Source organism: Coenobita brevimanus, chromosome 65, assembly GCF_032717465.1.
Source record: "Coenobita brevimanus isolate Jiangsu-jjx chromosome 65, ASM3271746v2, whole genome shotgun sequence".
NCBI classification, from domain to species: domain Eukaryota; kingdom Metazoa; phylum Arthropoda; class Malacostraca; order Decapoda; family Coenobitidae; genus Coenobita; species Coenobita brevimanus.
Window position 1 is genome coordinate 37,477,053 of NC_137018.1, and position 21,094 is coordinate 37,498,146.

Sequence of the window (21,094 nt, forward strand, 5' to 3'; positions counted from 1 at the left end):
CAACAGCAAAGGAATGTCTTTATCAACAATATTTGATAAAATACAGCTGCAGCATTATCTTGCCTCCAGTTTGATGACTGAGGTTTATAAAAACTACCGGAACCAGCAATCTGTGACACAACATTTCCATTTTTCTTAAGTTTCCAAGATATATGAGCATTTACATCTTCTACCATTTCTACCAGTTCAAGCTTAATACTAATCTTTGTCACCTCTGTGCAGATTTTAGATGTAGGTGCCATTTCCTTACCAAAATATTTCTTTCAGACCACATTTCATTTGAAACAACAAATCATCTTTCTTCTCAAAGTCAACAGCTGTCAAGACAATTCTCCTGTCATTAGAATTTAAACCTGCACTGTACAAAAGCTGCATTGCGAGAGCAACCTCTAGCATTAAAATTTGCTGTCTCTTAAGTTGGCTAACTTTTCTGTAGAATTCTGTTACATAAGCAGATATATCTTGGCAAGAGTTCCTGGAAAATCCTACAAAATCAATATAGGCACTGCATACAGGACCTTAGTTATCTTTTTGGTAACTTTTATCTAATGCCTTTAGAATCTGGTTAACACTTGTGTCACTATTTATGTCAACTTCTTTATTCTGTATGGCATGTCTTTGTTTTTCTCTGGCTCCAGAGGGGTCACCTGTGGGAAGTGCCACCATAACCATATCCCCTATCCTCTTCCTTAGCGTGCTGGTCCACTCATCCCACACCTCCAACTCGAATTTCCAGTCATCGTAGGATAGTACATTCGAATCCCAAATTGGAGGACCCCTTTCTTCTGTCTCTTTGTCACTGGAAGCCATGACCCTCAGCTCTGATGAACTTTGAAAATTTGAAAACTTAACTTTGCAGCAACACCGTCTCACCACTCGTCAGCCAGACTAATCCGGTCATCACTATGGAACTTGAACTGGCTAATTTATCAATGAAAATGATGGACAGTGACTACGATTTTTCTGGTGACTAAAACAGTGCAAGTGGAAATGTAAATACTGTGTAAACAGCAAGTGAAAGCAATGAATGTTAATATAAGTGACCAGTGGAAAATAACTTTATAAGTTACTGCAAGTGACAGTGCATAACACAGTGTAAATAAAATAGAAATGTAAATAATGTAAATAAAATAAAGAATGTAAATAGAAATGTAAATGAGTAGTAATATAAGAATACGAGTATATATACTAGGAGTAATGAAAGTGAAAGTTTCACTCTAGCACGTACGAATACTATGAGTTATCAAAGTAGAAGTGAAAATGACAGATTCTCTCTCAACGCTAGTATACAGGATGAGAAAGTGAATGCTACGTATTTTACTGAAAGAGAAATTGAATGCCTACAGTGACAATAAACTACTATTACTGAAGGAAACTTATGGATAAAGACTGCAGATATATATATGTGTTATATAGTAACAGAAATATAAGTTGTGAGTGTTTTTATGAATAATATATGACAGAACACCAGCGGTGAACGAGCGCAAGTGGGAAGGTCATACGCGCTCGTAATTTTCATTGCTTTCACAGTGTTTTTTTTTTGGAGTTTGGATTCCAAACTATTTGAAAATCATAGAATAGTGTTTCTAATGATAATATCAGGCTGTGGTAATCATAATACGGGTTGTCGGGAAGTGTAAAGTGGAGACTTCGTTACCCAACTTCAGAGGCCTCCACAAGTCCTACAGTACTCAACGAAGGCTCAACAAACATCCCAGGAGAAAGCTGAGGGTATGTGCCATATGCATATGTAATTTTGATATTCTAGGACTAATACCTGATTTTTGGCAAATATTTTTAGAGAGTCTGTCGAAGCGTGAATATGCCCGCAGGGCACGCAAGTCAAGCCAAAACAACCCCGCAGTTTAGGGGTTAATCGACTCTATGCTCACAACTACGCTCTGCTACCACTGTTAAACAGTAGATCTAGTAAGCACAGAGGATAAGCAGACTCATGTAGATCACAGGAACTGTTCATTAGAGCGACCACCCAGATGGCCAGCCTCCCGCCGCCATATCCATTCGTGCTGCATTTACATCATTGGATCAAAACAAAAGCGCACTGACACGCACAGATAATATTAAAATACAAACATAAAGAAACTAGTATTGTTAATCGATATTTAACTCCTGGGAATGGCCGCATTAGGTGCATGTTTTTGCCACCTAATATGACTGTTCTCATCCAACCAATGGACCTAGGAGTGATCGTGGCAACGAAGAGGCTGTACCATCGGAAGTTCCTGGACAAGGTGATGGTTGTTCTCGAGGACTAGGACGAGCGCAGGGAGGGACAAAACACACGAGGCCAGCGGACTTTGGAAAACCTTCTCCGCTACAACACCGAGTCAGCCATCTACAACTAGACCAGTGCATAGAGGGAAGTCTCTGTCAAGACTCTGGAAAGTGGTTGGTCTTGTCTGCTTCTCAGGGCCGATGTGGCACATGACTTTCTAGATTTTGATGTGGATGACTTCCATGCACGTCTTCATGCGGCTGGCAACGACGTTGATGTGGACGAAGTGCGTGAGTAGTTGGAAGACGATGAGAGCGATCCTGGGTATCAGATCATGTCTTATATTGAGATTGCATCTTCGGTTGCCGGTACAAGTACCCAGCTTGAAGATTCTGGAGAGGACAACAACAATGATGAGGACTCCTCTCAGTGCGCCACTACTCCAGCCATCCCCAAGCTGAGTGTACTCCGGGAGCAAGTCATGTTCATTCTCGACTACCTAGAACACCCAGACTGTGACAGGGAGATGGGGCTCTTGGGACTTGTGGCAGAAGTGCACGCTTTCAGGCAGCGCATCATCAATCGCCAGAATCGCCATTCCTTACGTCAATCAACCATTGGCAGTTTCTTCAGGCCTGTGACCCCCGCTGTGCCCAGTCCTGGCTCCACACTGCTGCCTCACCAAGACAGGTCTTCCACCTCCAAGCCACAGCCCAGCACATCAGCCACGGTGAAGTTACCACTGGAAATGAGTTTGCACCTCTCTTCAGAGTCGTCTGCAGTGGGTACTAGTGGGTACTCCATCACCATGCCCCAGTGACGTGCCCCTAGGCCACCTGCCTCACCTACTCTCAGACTCTGACAGTGAATAAACAGCAAAAACTCGCCACTAGACCACGCGGGAATTTACAGTGTTGTGCTGTGTTAAGAACAGAAATTACAGTGTTAAGAAATAAGAACTCAGAGTGCAAAGGCTTCAGTGCAGAGTGCAACAGTGGTGAGAGTCAAGTACAGTCGAGTGCAAGTGAGAAAAGAATGTGTAGTGTTAAGAAGTCAGAATTCAGAGTGCAAAGGCTTCAGCGCAGAGTGCAACAGTGGTAAGCGTCAAGTACAGTAGAGCGCAAGTGAGAAATGAATGAGCAGTGCTAAGAAATTAGAATTCAGAGTGCAAATGCTTCAGTGCAGAGTGCAACAGCGATGAGAGTCAAGTACAGGTCTCCCTCGTTTTACGCTGTATCGTTTTATAATATTTCGCATTTACGATCCTTCTTCTTTAGTACCAAGCGTTCATTTTACGATTGAGCTCCCTCGCATTTACAACTGGGCATGTGGAAATCCCGCGCTCACAGGCAGATCAGCTAAGAGTTGCGTGGCATACCCGCCCCACCCACGCAGTTTCCCGCGCTTTTGCCAGTCTCACCCACGTGATGCGTCTGTGTGCATCAGTGCCCAGGATATTACTGTTTTTCCTGTTCTTCATATTTTGCACCCCTAGTGCCACCACCGTGATGTCTTGTAAACGCCCTGCAACATCTGGTACTGGTGATATGAAGCCAAAGAAAGTAAGAACATCCATAACCCTGGAGTCTAAGCTTAATATTGTGAAGCGGCACGAAGCAGGTGAGGGGGCAAACTCCATCGCTCGTTCCATGAGTCTTGCACAGTCGACTGTATCGAGTGTTATAAAAAATGCTGTCAACATTAAGAAAGCTGGGGAGACAAGCACGACTCTTATGGCCAAGATGATGACTCGCCAACGGGAACCCATCTATGAGGAGATGGAGCGGCTGCTTAAGCTTTGGATAGATGACCAAACTCGACGCCGTATGCCCCTATCCACCTCCCTTGTGACTACCAAGGCCTTGTCTATTTGGGATGACCTATGCAAGAAGGGCTACGAGGTTAAGGAGGGAACATCATTTACCGAAAGTAAAGGCTGGTTTGAACGTTTCAAGAATAAGGCATGCCTACCCAACATTAAGATGACTGGTGAGGCTGCTAGTTCCAACAAGCCTGCTGCCGACGCTTTCAAGCCAGCTCTTTTGAAGCGGATAGAGGAAGGTGGATATTCCTTTAAACAAGTTATAAATTTCGACGAGACTGGCCTATACTGGAAAAAAATGTCCTCTAGGACATTTATTTCCCAGGAAGAAAAAACAGCACCAGGGTTCAAGGTGTCAAAAGATAGGCTGACACTACTGCTGGGTGGCAATGCAGCTGGCGACCTTAAGCTGAAGCCTAGGCTCATCTATCACTCTGAAAATCCCAGGGCATTTAAAGGACTAATCAAAGCTTACTTGCCTGTGATTTGGAAGTCGAACAGAAAGGGATGGATGACCTCAGCACTCAACCAAAGTTATGTTGTTGATTATTCATCTCCCAGGCTTCGTCAGTATGCATCAGAAAAAAATCTTGACAACCGTTTTCTGCTGCTGTTAGACAACGCACCTAGCCATCCATCTGTCATGCAAGACTGGGCAGATAATATAGAGGTGATGTTCCTGCCACCCAACACTACTGCATTAATTCAGCCAATGGACCAAGGCATAATCTCTGCCTTCAAGGCCTACTACCAACGTCTCACCATGTCGCAACTTCTAGTTGCCACCGACACCCCAGACAAGCCAAGCATAAAAGAATTCTGGGCAAAATACAACATCAAGAAGGCCATTGACAACATAGATGCAGCATGGAAGGAGGTGACACAGAAGGCCGTGAATGGGAGTTGGAGAAAGATCTGGGAGGAGTGTGTGGCAGACTTCACTGGCTTCCCTGACGTGCAAGCAGTATGGAAGGATATTGTGAGGATTTCACACCTTGCAGGGTTCAAGGAGGTGGATGAGGATGACATCCAGCAGTTGCTGGACTCACATGATGAACCTCTGTCAAACGAGGACCTCATGCAGCTGCAGCAGGAGAGGGCCTTTACTGAACAGGATGATGAGGATGAGGACAAGGATCCATAATGGGGCCTTGATTTAAAAACACTTCGAGAGGCGTTTGAGAGCAGAGAGAGGGGCATGGAACTTCTCAGGGAACGTGACTGCAACCCAGCTCGGAGTGCAACAGCTACACATGGTGTAGATCAAGCCCTAAAAGTTTACAAGGAGATGTACAAGGCCAGGAGGAGGCTGGCAAAGCAAACAACAATTTCCAGCTTCTTCAAACCCACTGCTAGTCCATCTGCCTCTGCTACCACTCAGTCATCCAGCCCTGCCACCCAAACCTCCACCACCTCTCATTCTCCTGAGTCATCCACCCCTGCCATCCAAACCTCACCCCTGCTTCCTCCCTCTCCACCTCTTGTGTTGACGAGTGATGGGCTTTGGCTCAAGATGTCTCCTAGCCACGGAGGAGACATTAAAGCATTATGTCCTACAGCCTCAGGGGGGACCGACTAAGGGTGGACGGAGCTACAGTACAGTAGGAGGGTACATAACAGTACAGCTGTATTTCATGTTGTTTTTGCTATTTCATGTCTTTATGTTTGCAAATGTACATACACATGTGATTCAGATGCACTACAATACATAAAACATCATCATTATTATTGCATATTAGATCACTTGTATGGGTCTTGGGTTCCTTAAACAGGAGTCCAGGAATGCATCCCTATTTTTTCCATTAAACCTTAATTTCGCTTTACGATATTTCGGTTTACGATTGCCATTCCAGGAACGCATACCAATTGTAAAACGAGGGAGACCTGTATAGTAGAGCGCAAGTGAGAAAAGAGTGCAAATGATTAAGTGCAGTGCAACAGTGGATTACTGTAGGTGCTTCAGGTGCACCTTATTATTGTCAGAGTCTGAGAGGAGGCAGCTTATTCATCGCGATGGCCATGGACTTGCTGTAAGTGCTCTGAACACTGCTAAACATTTTCCATACTCACCTCTAAGTCCTCATGTCCTTGTTCCTTTTAATTTATTTCATGCTTTCCGTCCCTTATTTGTGTGAATAGGGCCTTCAATAGGTGCCATGCATGTCCGGTAGGCAGTTATGTACAGTAGGTGGTTTTCTGAGTTACGCTGGGTTAGGTTCCATAAGTACCAGTCCAGGTGGCAGGGTCCCAGTATCCGGATAAACCCACTTTCCAGACATGCCTTTGGCTCTATTACATCGGATATTGGAGGGATTACTATATATATATATATATATATATATATATATATATATATATATATATATATATTTACATATGCTGCCAAGAAAAGTATACAGGGTGAAGCCTGAGTCACAGAGACTTTTACTTGATAACCTAAATCGTGTGGAATGGAAGAATATGATATTTATGTGGCAAATCAGGTGAAGAGGGATAAACGGGATATTATAGGTGAGCAGTGTGTGAAGAATGATGAAGGAAGGGTAGTGGTGAACAGTGGGGATATTTAAGATGCATGGATAAAGCATTATAGCGAATTGTTGAATGAAGAGTTTGACTGGGACAGGGAAAGTTTGGAGCCAGCAGATCGAGTGTTTGGCCCTTAGCCTTTGATAGACGCTGCTACTGTGAGTGAGACAATAGGCAGGATGCAGGTGGGGAAGGCAGCAGGTGTGTCAGGGTTGACTGATGAAATGTTGAAGGCCTCAGGAGATATAGGAGTGAGGTTGGTCACTGACCTGATAAATATGGTTATATATATATATATATATATATATATATATATATATATATATATATATATATATATATATATATATATATATATATATATATATATATATATATATATATATATATATATATATATATATATATATATATATATATATATATATATATATATATATATATATATATATATGTTGTTCCAGATGACTGGCTGAAAAGTGTAAATATAAATGCATACAAGGGGAAGAGTGATGCACTGAAAAGAGGAAATTACTAAGGTATAATGTTTTATGATCTGATAATGAAGGTAATGGACAGAGTTCAAGAAGGTATGATTAGAGAGAGTGAATATTGATTAGATGCAGTTTGAGTTTATGCCAGGCAGGGGGACCCCCTGATGCCATATTCATTTGCTTGACCGCTTCAGGAAAAATATATAGGAAAGAAAAGGGAACTGTACTTTGTTTTTGTTGATCTGAAGATGGCCTCTGACAGTGTCCCAAGAGAGGTGGTGAAGTGGGCAAAGAGAAAGTTTGGGATTGAGAATTGGCTGGTCAGGGTGGTTATGGACATGTATTTGGGCGCTTGCATCCAGGTAGGAGTGAATGGAAATTTGAGTAATGAGTTTCCCGTGAATGTTGGTGTGCATCAGGGGTCAAGTTTGAGTCCGTTGTTGTTCATCATGGTACTTGAAGCCCTCTCACATGACTTCAGAAATGACTCCCGTGGGAGATGTTGTATGCTGATGATCTGGTGTTGATTGCAGAGAATGAAAGGGAGGTGGAGGAAAGATTTAGGAAGTGGAGAGATGGTATGGGGCACAAGGGCTTAGGAGTAATTGCGGATAAAACAAAGTGATGATATCTAAGGTCGGTGGCAGTACTGTCAAAGAAGATGGAGAGTGGCCATCTGCATTTTGCCACAAGGGCATGGGAAGTAATTCCATCTTGTGCAGTGTCTGTGTTAAGTGGGTGCATAACAGATGTAGTGGTATTAGAGGCAGACTGCAAGATAATGCTGATTTTATATGTGCGGTATGTCAGGGAGAGCAGGTGAAGGTTGTCAGGCGTGAAAGGATTGAACTTGCCGGTGAGTCTTTTGAGTGTGTGGAAGAGTTTTGTTATTTGAGAGACATGTTATGTGCTGGAGGTGGGGCTGGAGCTAGCTCTGTGGCTAGGGTGAGAAGTGGCTGGAAGAAGTTCAGGGAGCTGTTGCCTCTCCTGACACTGAGAGGGCTCTCCCTACGTGCTAAGGGATCTTTGTAGGCAGCATGTGTTAGGAGTGTAATCCTGTATGGTAGTGAGACCTGGGCGGTAGGGGAAGAGGATATTCGCAGGCTCAAACATACAGAAATGACAATGATTAGGTGGATGTGCAGTGCGTCCCTGCTGTAAGGCCTGGGGGGGCTGGGTTTAAGATGGAAGAGTTGAGAGGTAGGATGGGACTTGAGTGTATTGGTGTTGTGATGAGGAGAGGTAAATTGAGGTGGTTTGGGCATGTGGACAGGATGGGGGATGATAAATGGGAGTAGAAAGTGATAGGAGTTAATACTGGGGGTGGGGTTGCGAGGGGTAGACCGAAAAAGACGTAGCACGAGGTCATTAAGTGTGACCTTAGGGTTAAAGAACTGAACAGGGAGGCTGCCTTAGATCAAGCAGCATGGAAAGTCGCCATTAGGTGACCAAGGCCGACACATGCAAGCATGCAAGCATGTTGGAGCCTTCAAAAACGAAAACTGTATACAGGTATACCCCAGTTTAACGATGCAAATGGTAAGTAAAAACCCATCGTTAGGCAGGGTATCATATCTTGGGGTAGATTTAACATGTAAAGTATAGGGATGTGTTTCTGAGCCTTGGGTTTTTCCCCCAACCAAGTCCTAAACCCACCCATATGAGTCCAACAACAAGTTTAAAGCCAATCTAAATGGCCTTACAACTGTAAAAGAAGCTAACCTAAGCCTAACATCTGTAAATAACTCGCTAAAACCAACAAATAAAATCTGAAAATCATCAAATATGAGTCCAGAAAAGAATCAAGCTTAGTAAACTGTACCCCAAAATAACAATGTTCACCCCACCTATGGCTAAAACACATTAATCTATGTCTAAAAACAGTTTATAAATCAATCTAAACACAATTTTAATTTAAAATATCATCAAAATCAGTAAAAAAAAAAAACATCGTTAAACTGGGGTTTGGCCATCGTTAGGCAGGGTATGGTGGTATTTCTATCCCCATCGTTAAGCCAGGGTATCGCATCTAGGGGTATCGTATATTGAGGTATACCTGATATATATATATATGTATATATACTGTGTATATATATATATATATATATATATATATATATATACAGTATACTGTATATACAGTAGGATCTTGCCAATAATGTCTAATTGATGCCAGAAAAACAACACTGAAATTAGCGAAAACGTTATTTGCGTGACATTAAAATACATGTAGAAAGGGTCTATTGGTGCTGCCACTACAAGACTTTTATCCACTTTTCCCACCTGGAGCCCTTCTATCACTACTTTTTTTTGGCTGAAATAATAAGATTCGTTATAAAATCATCATGAGTAATATAAAACTCACCTTAAAGGTGTTATGAGGTGTTTGGTATGATGATTGTTTTGAGGCTTGAGCATGGACACTACTGCAGCGTACCCCCTGACCTCTCGCTGGCCTCGTCCCCACTCCTGCCTCTTACGCCAGGGTCACCCACTTCCATCAACACTTCATCAAACCCCATAAAGTCAAAATCTTCAGTAACGTCCCCAGTGTCATCAATGTTATCATGTACTCAACCCTTCTCTGTTATTCTTCCTTGGCTGGCTAGCTTTGTGAAAGAGAGTGAGTGATGAGTGACTGATTGTGGGCATTCACTCGATCGTGATACTGTTTCTAGTATTTTCTTGAAATCTGATTTACAAGTCCAATTTAGTCATTAACTCTGATGGCCACTCTCAATCTGTCTCAGCAGACTTGAGTTGTGGCTGAAGTGCCAACCAGGCATGTTTAATGGTTGGCAGTGTTGTATTATTCCAGGCATTGACGAAGAAATTTACGGCCTGTTGAATGTTATATTTCTTCCAGAATGCAGCAACATATGTTGGGGGTTGCAGGTAGGCTATGCCAGATGGAGCAGGTGTCACATGGGCCTGTGGAGGAGGAGGGGGAGGCAGATTGTGAGTCAGGTGGGGCAGTGGAGATGGAGAGGATGGCGGCGGGTGAGTCAGGGGAGGTGGCAAGAGGAGGATCCTCCATCTCCTCCTCACTACTGCTCACATTTTCAGCAATTTCCTTCATCTCTTCTTGTTTGTCTGTTTCATTCCTCATCTTGTTATGGACATATTTGCAGTATGCAACTTGGCATTTGCGAAATAACCATTATTCAAGTGAATCCAAATGTTATTATAGAAACTGGGTATCTATTCTAACTTACCGTTATTGCCAAAAACGTTATTGGTGTGATCCTACTGTATACAGTAATCCCTCCACTATCTGATGTAATAGAGCCAAAGGCATGTCCAGAAAGTGGTCCCGTCCAGAAAGTGGGCCCCTGGCTCCTGGACTGGTACTTAAGGACCCAATCCCAGCCTAACTTTGAAAGCCACCTAAATAACTCCCTACCAGACATGCATAGCACCTATTTGAACCTATTTAAGACCCTATTCACATTAATAATGGACATAAAGCATGAAATAAATGAAAAGGAACCAAAGAATGAGGAATCAGAAGTGACTGTACCTCAGCCAGGGTACTTACAGCACGTCTGTGGCCGCCTTCTCTAAGGCCTTTGGTGGTGAAAATGCTCTTGAAGCACGTACAGTAATCCAGTGTTGTGTTGCACTTACAGTAATTCTTTGCACTGTGAGTTATAACTGTTTAACACTGCACATTGTTAACTGCACCATGCCAGTTTCAACTGCCAGTTTGCACTCTACAGTTAATCCTTTGCACTCTAAATTCTTATTTCTTAACACTGCACAACACTGTAAATTCCCGTGTGGTCTAGTGGCGAGGTATTGCAGTTTAGTTACTGTTTATTCACAAAAAGCGAGCACGTGCACCATCCATTGTGATAAGCATCTACTCGTGATCGCAGTTAGGCAGTAACTGGTGGTGAGGGAGGAGCAGGGTTGCCAAATCGGAGCTCGGCCACATTACCACATTCCTCAATTTTCATTACCAAATTCATAAAGGTAGCATTTATTCTTCACTAATTATATATCTATCTATTTATCTATCTATAGCCCGACGCCCTAATCCCGCAAAGAGTGGCCGCAGACAAAACGCCTCCAAGTCGCTATGTCACCCACCATTTGACTACCCTCCCCCCAACTCACCCCCCCTTCCCTCATATACCTCTCAACTCCATCCCTCCACCTCATCCTCGGTCTACCTCTCCCTCCACCTCACCTACATACACCCTCTTAGTCAGTCTTTCATTCTCCATTCTCTTCACATGTCCAAACCACCTCAGTGTATTTCTCCTAATCTTCTCAACCACATCCACATCCACCCCAAAGTGTTCCTTCACTTCTTCATTCATCAACCTGTCCCTCCATGTCACTCCACATGCTCCTCTCAAGTAACTCATTTCCACTGCTCTCACTCTTGACTTGTTCCCCTCTTGCAAGGTCCATGCCTTGCTTCCATACGTCAGGGTAGGGATCACAATACCATCATGCAGTGACTTCTTAACTTCCATACTCACCTCCCTATTTCTCATCACTGCTTTCAGTGTACAGTGGGGCACCAATTTTCGCGCCTAATTGGGTCCAAAAATAATGCGCGAAAGTGGAATTAGCGAAAGTTGGGGCATTGTCTTTATGGCAAAAAGGCTAATTGGTTCCCGGTTATCCTAAAGTAACATCAGATTTTCATTTTCACTTGCAATACAGTACATCAAATCACTATTGTACATTGCATTGTGAGATACAAACAATAAAAACTGTACAGTACACATTATATGAGGAGAAACATACCACAGAGACCAGGTTGAGGTGTTTAATGGATGTTGGGGGTAAGTATCCGAGGCGCGTGGCGGGCTTATTTAGCCACGCCAGACGTATTGGCACCACCTCTTGCTGCCTCGCTACCACTCTCTCTCTCTCTGCCTCTTTTTATCACCACCACTGCCTCCCGGCCCTCCCCCCACACCACCAGGCTCTCCCCCCACACCACCAGGCCCTTTCCCCACACTACCAGGTATAGTAGAGGCCATTGAACCATGAGAATCCAACACAATGGAGCTAGCACGCTCGTACACAATGGCGGGAATGGGTGGACAGAGTGTTGACATGACGTCATTCAAGATGGCGGTGGGTTGCGGGCGGGCGGTGCAGGAAATTCAAAGTTCAAAATATTGTCCCAAACCCAAAATTTGTGCGCGAAAATCGATTTTTTTCAAGCGAAAGTGGAAGTTAGGGAATAATTGGTGCATGCCGCAAAAGTGGATACTGCGAATCCTGCTGTAGCGAAAGTTGGTGCACTACTGTACCAACAACCTTCCTTCCCTGCTGTACCCTTTCACGCACTTCATCCCCCAAAGTTCCATCCTTACTCATCACACTACCAAAGTACTTGAATGCACTCACATTCTCCATATCCTCACCATGTAACCTCACTGCACATTCTGTGACTTCATTCCTCTCAAACACCATAACTTTACTTTTGTTTACATTAACTTTCAGATTCCTCCTCCTACACACTGTCCCAAATTCATTCACCAAACCTTGCAACTCCCATTCATCCTCACTCAACAGTACTGTATCGTCAGCAAACAGCAACACCGGAAGCTTCCAAATCTCACCCTCATTCATTAGAGCCACCCCCACATCCACTGCCCTACCCTGCACCTCCTTTACAACCCCATCCATGTATATATTAAACAGCCATGGAGACATCATACAACCCTGTTTCAGTCCCACATTGAGATCAAAGAACTCACTCAGCTCACCATCCACTCGCACCGTAGCCCTAGCTCCCTCGTACATACTCTTCACAGCACTCGATAATTTCCCCTCCACTCCGTATATTCTTAATACCTTCCACATGCCTTGCCTATCTATTCTGTCATAAGCTTTCTCCAAGTCCATGAAGGCAGCATACACTTTCCTTCCCTTCTCTAGATACTTCTCCACTAAACATCTTAGAACAAATATCTGATCTACACACCCTTTTCCCTTCCTAAATCCCCCTTGTTCTTCTCCAACTAGCTCCTCTGTCATATGCCTAACCCTATCAATGAGTATTCTACCATATATTTTACCAGTCACACTAAGAAGGCAAATACCCCTATGGTTACCACATACTTCTCTCTCCCCTTTTCCTTTGTATAAAGGAACAATTATACCTGATTTCCAGTCCTCTGAACCCTTCCCTCTTCCCAAGCCAATCTACACAACTTCCATATCCACTCTACAACAATCTCACTCCCATACCTAAGCATTTCACCAAACACTCCATCAATTCCTGGGGCCTTTCCCAACTTAATCTTCTTCATCGCTTCCACTACTTCCGCCCTACTTGTATATAATTATATATACAAGTGGAAATACATGTAATCACTCTCCTTATAATTAACAGCATGTTCACTATTTTCACATTATATAGGCTAGCAGATTAATCAGAGACAGCAGACAATCCACCATCTCCATCCTGTGTATCCTTATACAGGTGAAAAATCCATCTGGTAATGCATTATTCTGATTCATAACCAAATGAATTTTTCATTACCAAATTGGTCCACATTTGGTAATGAAAACTACCAAATGGCAACCCTGACAGGGGAGGGGGGAGGGGGGAGGAAGGAAGAGGTGAAGGGGCCATGGTGTAAACGGCTGTTCGGCACCGCATGGCAATTTCAAATTACAGGTGGGAAAAAAAATTGGATTTTGGGGGGGATTTTTTCTTTTTTTTTTGGGGGGGCTATTTTTGGGTTCTGAAGGTCCAGGCCCACAATGTCCAGTAAGTGGGGTGTCCAGAAAGTGGGCGTCCGGATAGAACAGGGATTACTGTATATACATATATATATATATATATATATATATATATATATATATATATACAGTATATGTATATATATATATATATATATATACAGTATACATATATATATATATATATATATATACAGTATATATATATATATATATATATATATATATATATATATATACAGTATATATATATATATATATATATATATATATATATATATATATATATATATATATATATATACACAGTATATATATATATATATATATATATATATATATATATATATATATATATATATATATATATATATATATATATATATTGTATATATATATACACAGTATATATATATATATATATATATATATATATATATATATATATATTGTATATATATATACACAGTATATATATATATATATATATATATATATATATATATATATATATATATATTGTACATATATATACACAGTATATATATATATATATATGAGGCCCCCCTTGCTGAAGTGATGCAAGTGACACAAACAAGAAGTCGAGAAAACAGCGTCTGAAAGTTGGCGGGCTGGCTCACTCCCGTTGCCCTTGCCTCACTTCACCTCTAGAGCCGAAGTGAAGCAAGGAGCAAATGCTCATAAGCCCAAATTAATCAGCAATTTTTCACAAATTGTTGCAAGCAAGCAACTGCCCTTGCAGCAGCATCCTGTGAAGTGAACTAACGTTTTCTTGCGACAGACAACACCTCACCACAGCAAGGCGATGGGAAGAGTTGTGGATATTTGAGTCCCAGATGGATGCCACCCAGTTACGAGGGGGAACAATGTAGCCTCCACATCACACTGTGATTTGGTTATATGATTACCACCCATCTCTGTAAATGGTTTCTTGACTTACAGGAAACAATTAGGCTTGCAAACTCAATGTAGTACCAGCTGAAGTGGAAACATGAGTAATAAAAGGCAAAAAAGATGGATGAAAGAAACAGGACAGGAGGGCAGACACTGAAAGTGAATGATAAGGGTGAAGGAAGAAATTGGCAACATTACATCATGCAGATGGATGCTGTAGTCACCACACACCACTTCTTAACTTCGTAGACAACACAATGACTTTAATCTAAAAGAAAAAAGAAAAAAAGTGAAGATGGTTTAGGCCAATAACATGAAGCAGAGACTCTGCAGATTTGAATTATGAATGCATGATTGTGTGGTCCATTTCACTGTGTATTCTATTGATAGTTCTAGTTTTATGATTTCCTTCTTATTTATCTTACCTAAATCCCCTCCCCCTTCGTTTTTTTTTTTAAGAAAATGGGTTTGGGATGACAACGATGACAATGAAAATGATAATAACCCACTGAGAACGATAGGCTTCATTAGGGACTTATTAGAATCGAAAGCGATAGGCCTCAAATGAGCGCGATTTTCAAAGCCGTACCAAAATCGCACCACGAGGAGTAGGTGACTGAAATTTATATGGGAAATAGGGGCAGGTGGCAACTCTCGATACCACCCACACACTGCCCCATATATGCTCAGAATATGCGCGCGCCGACACCATGGAGTGCATATGTAAATTTTCATCCCATGACACCACCAACCCTGCACCAGGCGCTAGGGGATCTGCACACACACACACACACACACACACACACACACACACACACACACACACACACGAGAGAGAGAGAGAGAGAGAGAGAGAGAGAGAGAAAGGGGATCTGCACATACACACACACACACACACACACACACACACACACACACACGAGAGAGAGAGAGAGAGAGAGGGAAAGAGTTACGAGTAAATTGTATAATAATGTATCCTTTGTTGGCAGTGCGTAAGGTAATTTATTTTAGTTTGAGAGAGAGAGAGAGAATAAATACAGGAATGGCACAAGCAGCGTCCCTTTGAATGACGAGATAAGGCATACTATTGGTACCTCTTCTTTCTCTCATTCTCCACTCGCTCCCTCCTCCCTCAGAGAAAGAGAGAGATAGAGAGATTTATGAGTAAATTGTATAATAATGTACGCTTTGTTGGAAGTGCATAAGGTAATTTATCATAGTGAGAGAGAGGGAGATGGGGGGAGGTTGATGATACAGTAATCACGTGATCCTTGCCCAAACCCATGGCAAATATAGGCTGCCGGACAATGCCCTTCCTTACCTCACTCACTACGGGTGGTGGCACGCTCGCGCCACCAGCTGTTCATCTTCTGGCCATTTTATCTCACCACCATGTGACTTTATGTGGTAATATATACGTACTGCCGGATGCGCGCGAACATTTTCAAGACGATGATGTGTGTTTCAATCAATTCTGTAAGACTCAAAATTTCAGCCAAGTCGTCGCTTGGCGGCAGGTACCTATGGAACCACGGTCACTCTCCACAGGATAATGATAATGATGATGATGATCTTTTCATTTATGGATACACCTACTGACATCTTGATCAAATGGTATGCCATCATGCTGGAGACATAAACTGTAAATCTATGAGAGATACATGGTGTACTGAAGTGTAATGAAAAGAGTAAACAGAAGAGAAGCTGATTCCTACCATGTCCTCCTCCATACTCTTCTTATTTTTCTTTTTCTTGCTCTCTGTCATTGCTGCTTGGTCTGCTGGTCTCTTGGTGACTGCCTTACTTGAGCATTTCGTCTTATCACCATTCTGTGTGTTTTCAAATAATGTGATTAAGATCAAGCATACACAGAAAGTATAGTAAAGGTATCTTATTTTCAAATTACTGTTAATTTGCAACTGCACATTACTGATAGTGCTGAGCAATTTAGAAAACTGCACACACACACACACTGATACCATATATTATTACAAATATCATCCCTGTTTTATAATGTGCTCTACCAAACTCTTCACAGAAATCCGAAAATTCACAAATCCTCGGTTTTAATATGTTACCTACTCTCAAACCAACTAAAACAAGCATTTTTTCATCTCTGTCTGCTAATAAAGCAACACTGAAAGTAACTGGTTGTTGATTCAAGCATGGGAAAAAAAAAAAAAAAAAAAAATGAAAAAAAATGAAAAGAACCAATATTCAGTGCTCCATTAATGCATTTTAACCTTTATCACATCATATACTATACCTATTTCTGTTGAGTGATCCATGATGCAGTTCATGTCATAAGCCTTTAAATGCTTGTCAAACTAAAGTCTTCAAGGATGCATCTGTGAGATATTTTAATATATCAGAGCTAAAATACAGTATAGGAGTCAAGCAGCCCTGCATAAAAGTTACATGATCGACACTCTAGCACGAGTGAAATCTGGCAGAGTGACATAAAACTTTCTAGGTTGAAAGCTGTGAAAATAACCTTTCTCAGAACAGGCATAAGGAGGATGGATAGTGTAACACTGAAATTTATAGATGGTTTGGAATGGAAGATTTTTATTATTATTACTATTGTGGAGGTATTCAGAGGTTAGTGAGAGTGCATAATTAGAAATGGCAACAAAGTAGAGTTCAGGAGCATGTTTGCTGAGCAGAAAAGACTCGTGTCGTATTTCATATGTTTTGTTTAAGGAAATTTTTTCAGGTTAGGAAGTGAATGTGTTGTCTGTAAGTAACGTGACATCAGGGGCAAGTTACAGTAGTGTCACATCACACTGAGTCGAGATCAAATGTGGGAATATTCCTTAATACCGGAGGTGTGGGACATGAATCTGACTAGTACAGGGTACTTTGGGGTTAAATAAAATGCTGTAAATGTTCCTTGCAATTGATTTTTGAAAATTTGTTTGTGTTGTCTGACTGTAATACCTGCATACAGTACATGCAGACATTTGATTTGGAGATAAAGTGTATTCCTACTTTTAATGGCCAACATATTTTCTTAAATGAATGAAAGAACAGGTTTTACTGGGTTTTGTTGTTTTAAGCTATCTATCTATCTATCTATCTATAGCCCGACGCCCTAATCCCGCAAAGGGTGGCCGCAGACAAAACGCCTCCAAGTCGCTCTGTCACCCACCATTTGACTACCAACTCACCCCCCCTCCCTCACATACTCTCAACTCCATCCCTCCACCTCATCCTCGATCTACCCCTCCCTCTCCCTCCCTCCACCTCACCTACATACACCCTCTTAGTCAGTCTTTCATTCTCCATTCTCTTCACATGTCCAAACCACCTCAGTGTATTTCTCCTGATCTTCTTAACCACATCCACATCCACCCCACAACGTTTCTTCACTTCTTCATTCGTTAACCTGTCCCTCCATGTCACTCCACATGCTCCTCTCAAGTAATTCATTTCTACTGCTCTCACTCTTGACTTATTCCCCTTTTGCAGGGTCCACGCCTCGCTTCCATACGTCAGGGTAGGGATCACAATACTATCATGCAGTGACTTCTTAACCTCCATACTCACCTCCCTATTCCTCATCACTGCTTTCAGTGAACCAACAACCTTCCTTCCCTGCTGTACCCTTTCACGCACTTCATCCCCCAAAGTTCCATCCTTACTCATCACACTACCCAAGTACTTGAATGCACTCACATTCTCCATATCCTCACCATCTAACCTCACTGCACATTCTGTGACTTCATTCCTCTCAAACACCATAGCTTTACTTTTGTTTACATTAACTTTCAGCTTCCTCCTCCTACACACTGTCCTAAATTCATTCACCAAACCTTGCAACTCCCATTCGTCTTCACTCAACAATACTGTATCATCAGCATACACCAACACCGGAATCTTCCAAATCTCACCCTCATTCATCAGAGCCACCCCCACATCCACTGCCCTACCTTGCACCTCCTTTACAACCCCATCCATGTAAATATTAAACAGCCATGGAGACATCACACAACCCTGTTTCAGTCCCACATTGTGATCAAAGAACTCACCTCACCATCCACTCGCACTGTAGCCCTAGCTCCTTCATACATACTCTTCACAGCACTCAACAATTTCCCCTCCACTCCATATATTCTTAATACCTTCCATATACCTTGCCTATCTATTCTGTCATAAGCTTTCTCCAAGTCCATGAAGGCAGCATGCACTTTCTTTCCCTTCTCTAGATACTTCTCCACTAAACATCTTAGAACAAATATTTGACCTACACACCCTTTTCCCTTCCTAAATCCCCCTTGTTCTTCTCCAACTAGCTCCTCTGTCATATGCCTAACCCTATCAATGAGTATTCTACCATATATTTTACCAGTCACACTAAGAAGGCAAACACCCCTATGGTTACCACATATTTCTCTCTCCCCCTTTCCTTTGTATAAAGGAACAATTATACCTGATTTCCAGTCCTCTGGAACCCTTCCCTCTTCCCAAGCCAATCTACACAACTTCCATATCCACTCCACAACAATCTCACCTCCATACCTCAGCATTTCACCACACACTCCATCAATTCCTGGGGCCTTTCCCAACTTGATCTTCTTCATTGCTTCCACTACTTCTGCCCTACTGATCTCTTCCTCCCTCCTGTCATCTCTTCTTCTCCCAGCCATTCCCCAACCACTTATACTTGCACTGCTCTCACTCTCTACATTCAACAAATCCTCAAAGTGCTCCTTCCATCTCCTCAATTTCTCTGTCTTCTCCACCAACAATCTATTATTCCTATCTTTCACTCCCCTACTATTTCCCCTTTCACACTGCCTTACTTTCTTTACCTCCTTCCAAAACAATTTCTTACTCTCCCTCCATTTCACACTCAGATTCCTCCCAAACTCTTCATCCACTTTCTTCTTACTCTCCTTCACCAGTCTCTTCACCTCTCTCTCATTTCACAAAAAAATAACACTTCTCTCTATATACTGATACATATTTATTATACTTTAATGGAGATGAACATTGTCTCAAATTATTGTACAAAAGGAATCAGACTCAGTATTGCCAATTTTGTGGTTTTCCTGCTGAATCTAGAGGTTTTAAAACCAATCTAGCAGGAAGTTTTTTAAGTCCTGTCTGGCTGGTTTTTCAGTTGATTTTCCCTAATCTGACATATTTTTTACCACTTTTAACACCAGTCTAGCAGACTGATAGAATTTCCACCTGGCAACCACATAACCAAATTTTGGCACCTGAAGGTTTAGTGGGTAATTACGACGCTCCAATCAGATTAAGCCGGTGAAGGTTTATATCCAAGGGGTGGGTGGGGTTTATCACTAACGTAATGCCACACGGAGGAGTGAGGCTGGTCACTCTCATCTTAAATGTCAGAACAAACTTGCCTAGCCTCGGGCTCCTACACTTCTCATGGGGCAACATAGGACTGGATGATGATGATGATGATGATGAACACTTATCGGACTTCATAAACATAGTGTTAAGATGGCATTGTGGTAGGAAGTAACATTTTGTATGGAAGGGGTTGTTTGTTTTCTTGTCTTGTACCTTTCTTTTACATAAAAACAGAGAAACCAAATACAGACATACAGTACTGAAGAGATTCTGAAAGGTGAGTGTGTATTTGAGAGAAAACTACTCATATCAAGCAACCTTTCTGCAGTCTTGGTTGAGACACACTTTTTATCTCAGAACTGTTCTTCCAGAATTAGGGTGCGTCTTTCACACTGCAGCATCTAATATGCCACGAAATACGGTAATTTCTGCCGCAAAAACAGGATGTGCTCGTGCATCTGCCCTCGGCCCTGACTATGGCTTTGCTCTCAACGTGATAACTTCTCCATTATTAGATAAACTAAACACAGTGGTGTCCATGGCACACCCTATGGCACTATCACTAAGTCCTTTCCTACTATCCTTGGAAAAGGCTTGGCAGAGGTGGATGAGGCAAAAGTCCACATGAGGCAGGAACGAAACTGGACGAGAAGGGTTAAGAAAAGATATAGTCTTACACCTGGCAGAGTCACAGAGATGACTGAAGTATGGTTGGCTCAGCTGGTGGGAATCCCTCCCTTGATTTTGGTGATAAGATAAAGTTGCGGCCACTTCAAACTGTGACATGCAAACAAGTGCAGTTCCGACCGACACCTGGCACCGCCCAGCCACCAATTTGTCAGTTCCACCAAACACCCGGTGGTTTGGAATTAAAGATTGATATTACAGGGAATGAGGCAAAAGTAAAAGAAAAACTACATAACTGCCATCAGACATGACTCTAACTAGGAGAGACTGTTTATAAATGCTACGTACAACAGCAAATGTGAGGAGTCGTATGTGAGTACAGTAGCTATTCATTAAACTGCAGAGGGGATAGCAAACACTCAGTAGACC

The 21,094-nt window shown here is 42.1% G+C and overlaps 1 protein-coding gene across 1 annotated transcript in view; it reads right to left on the reverse strand.

The window, feature by feature from the left end:
• Positions 1-21,094, reverse strand: part of LOC145404970 (proline-, glutamic acid- and leucine-rich protein 1-like) — a 201,360-nt gene that overhangs the window by 11,948 nt on the left and 168,318 nt on the right. Inside the window, exon 13 of the mRNA XM_080276475.1 lies at positions 16,429-16,542. Coding sequence (XP_080132601.1) covers positions 16,429-16,542 — 114 coding nt within the window. The remainder of the gene's footprint in view (positions 1-16,428; positions 16,543-21,094) is intronic.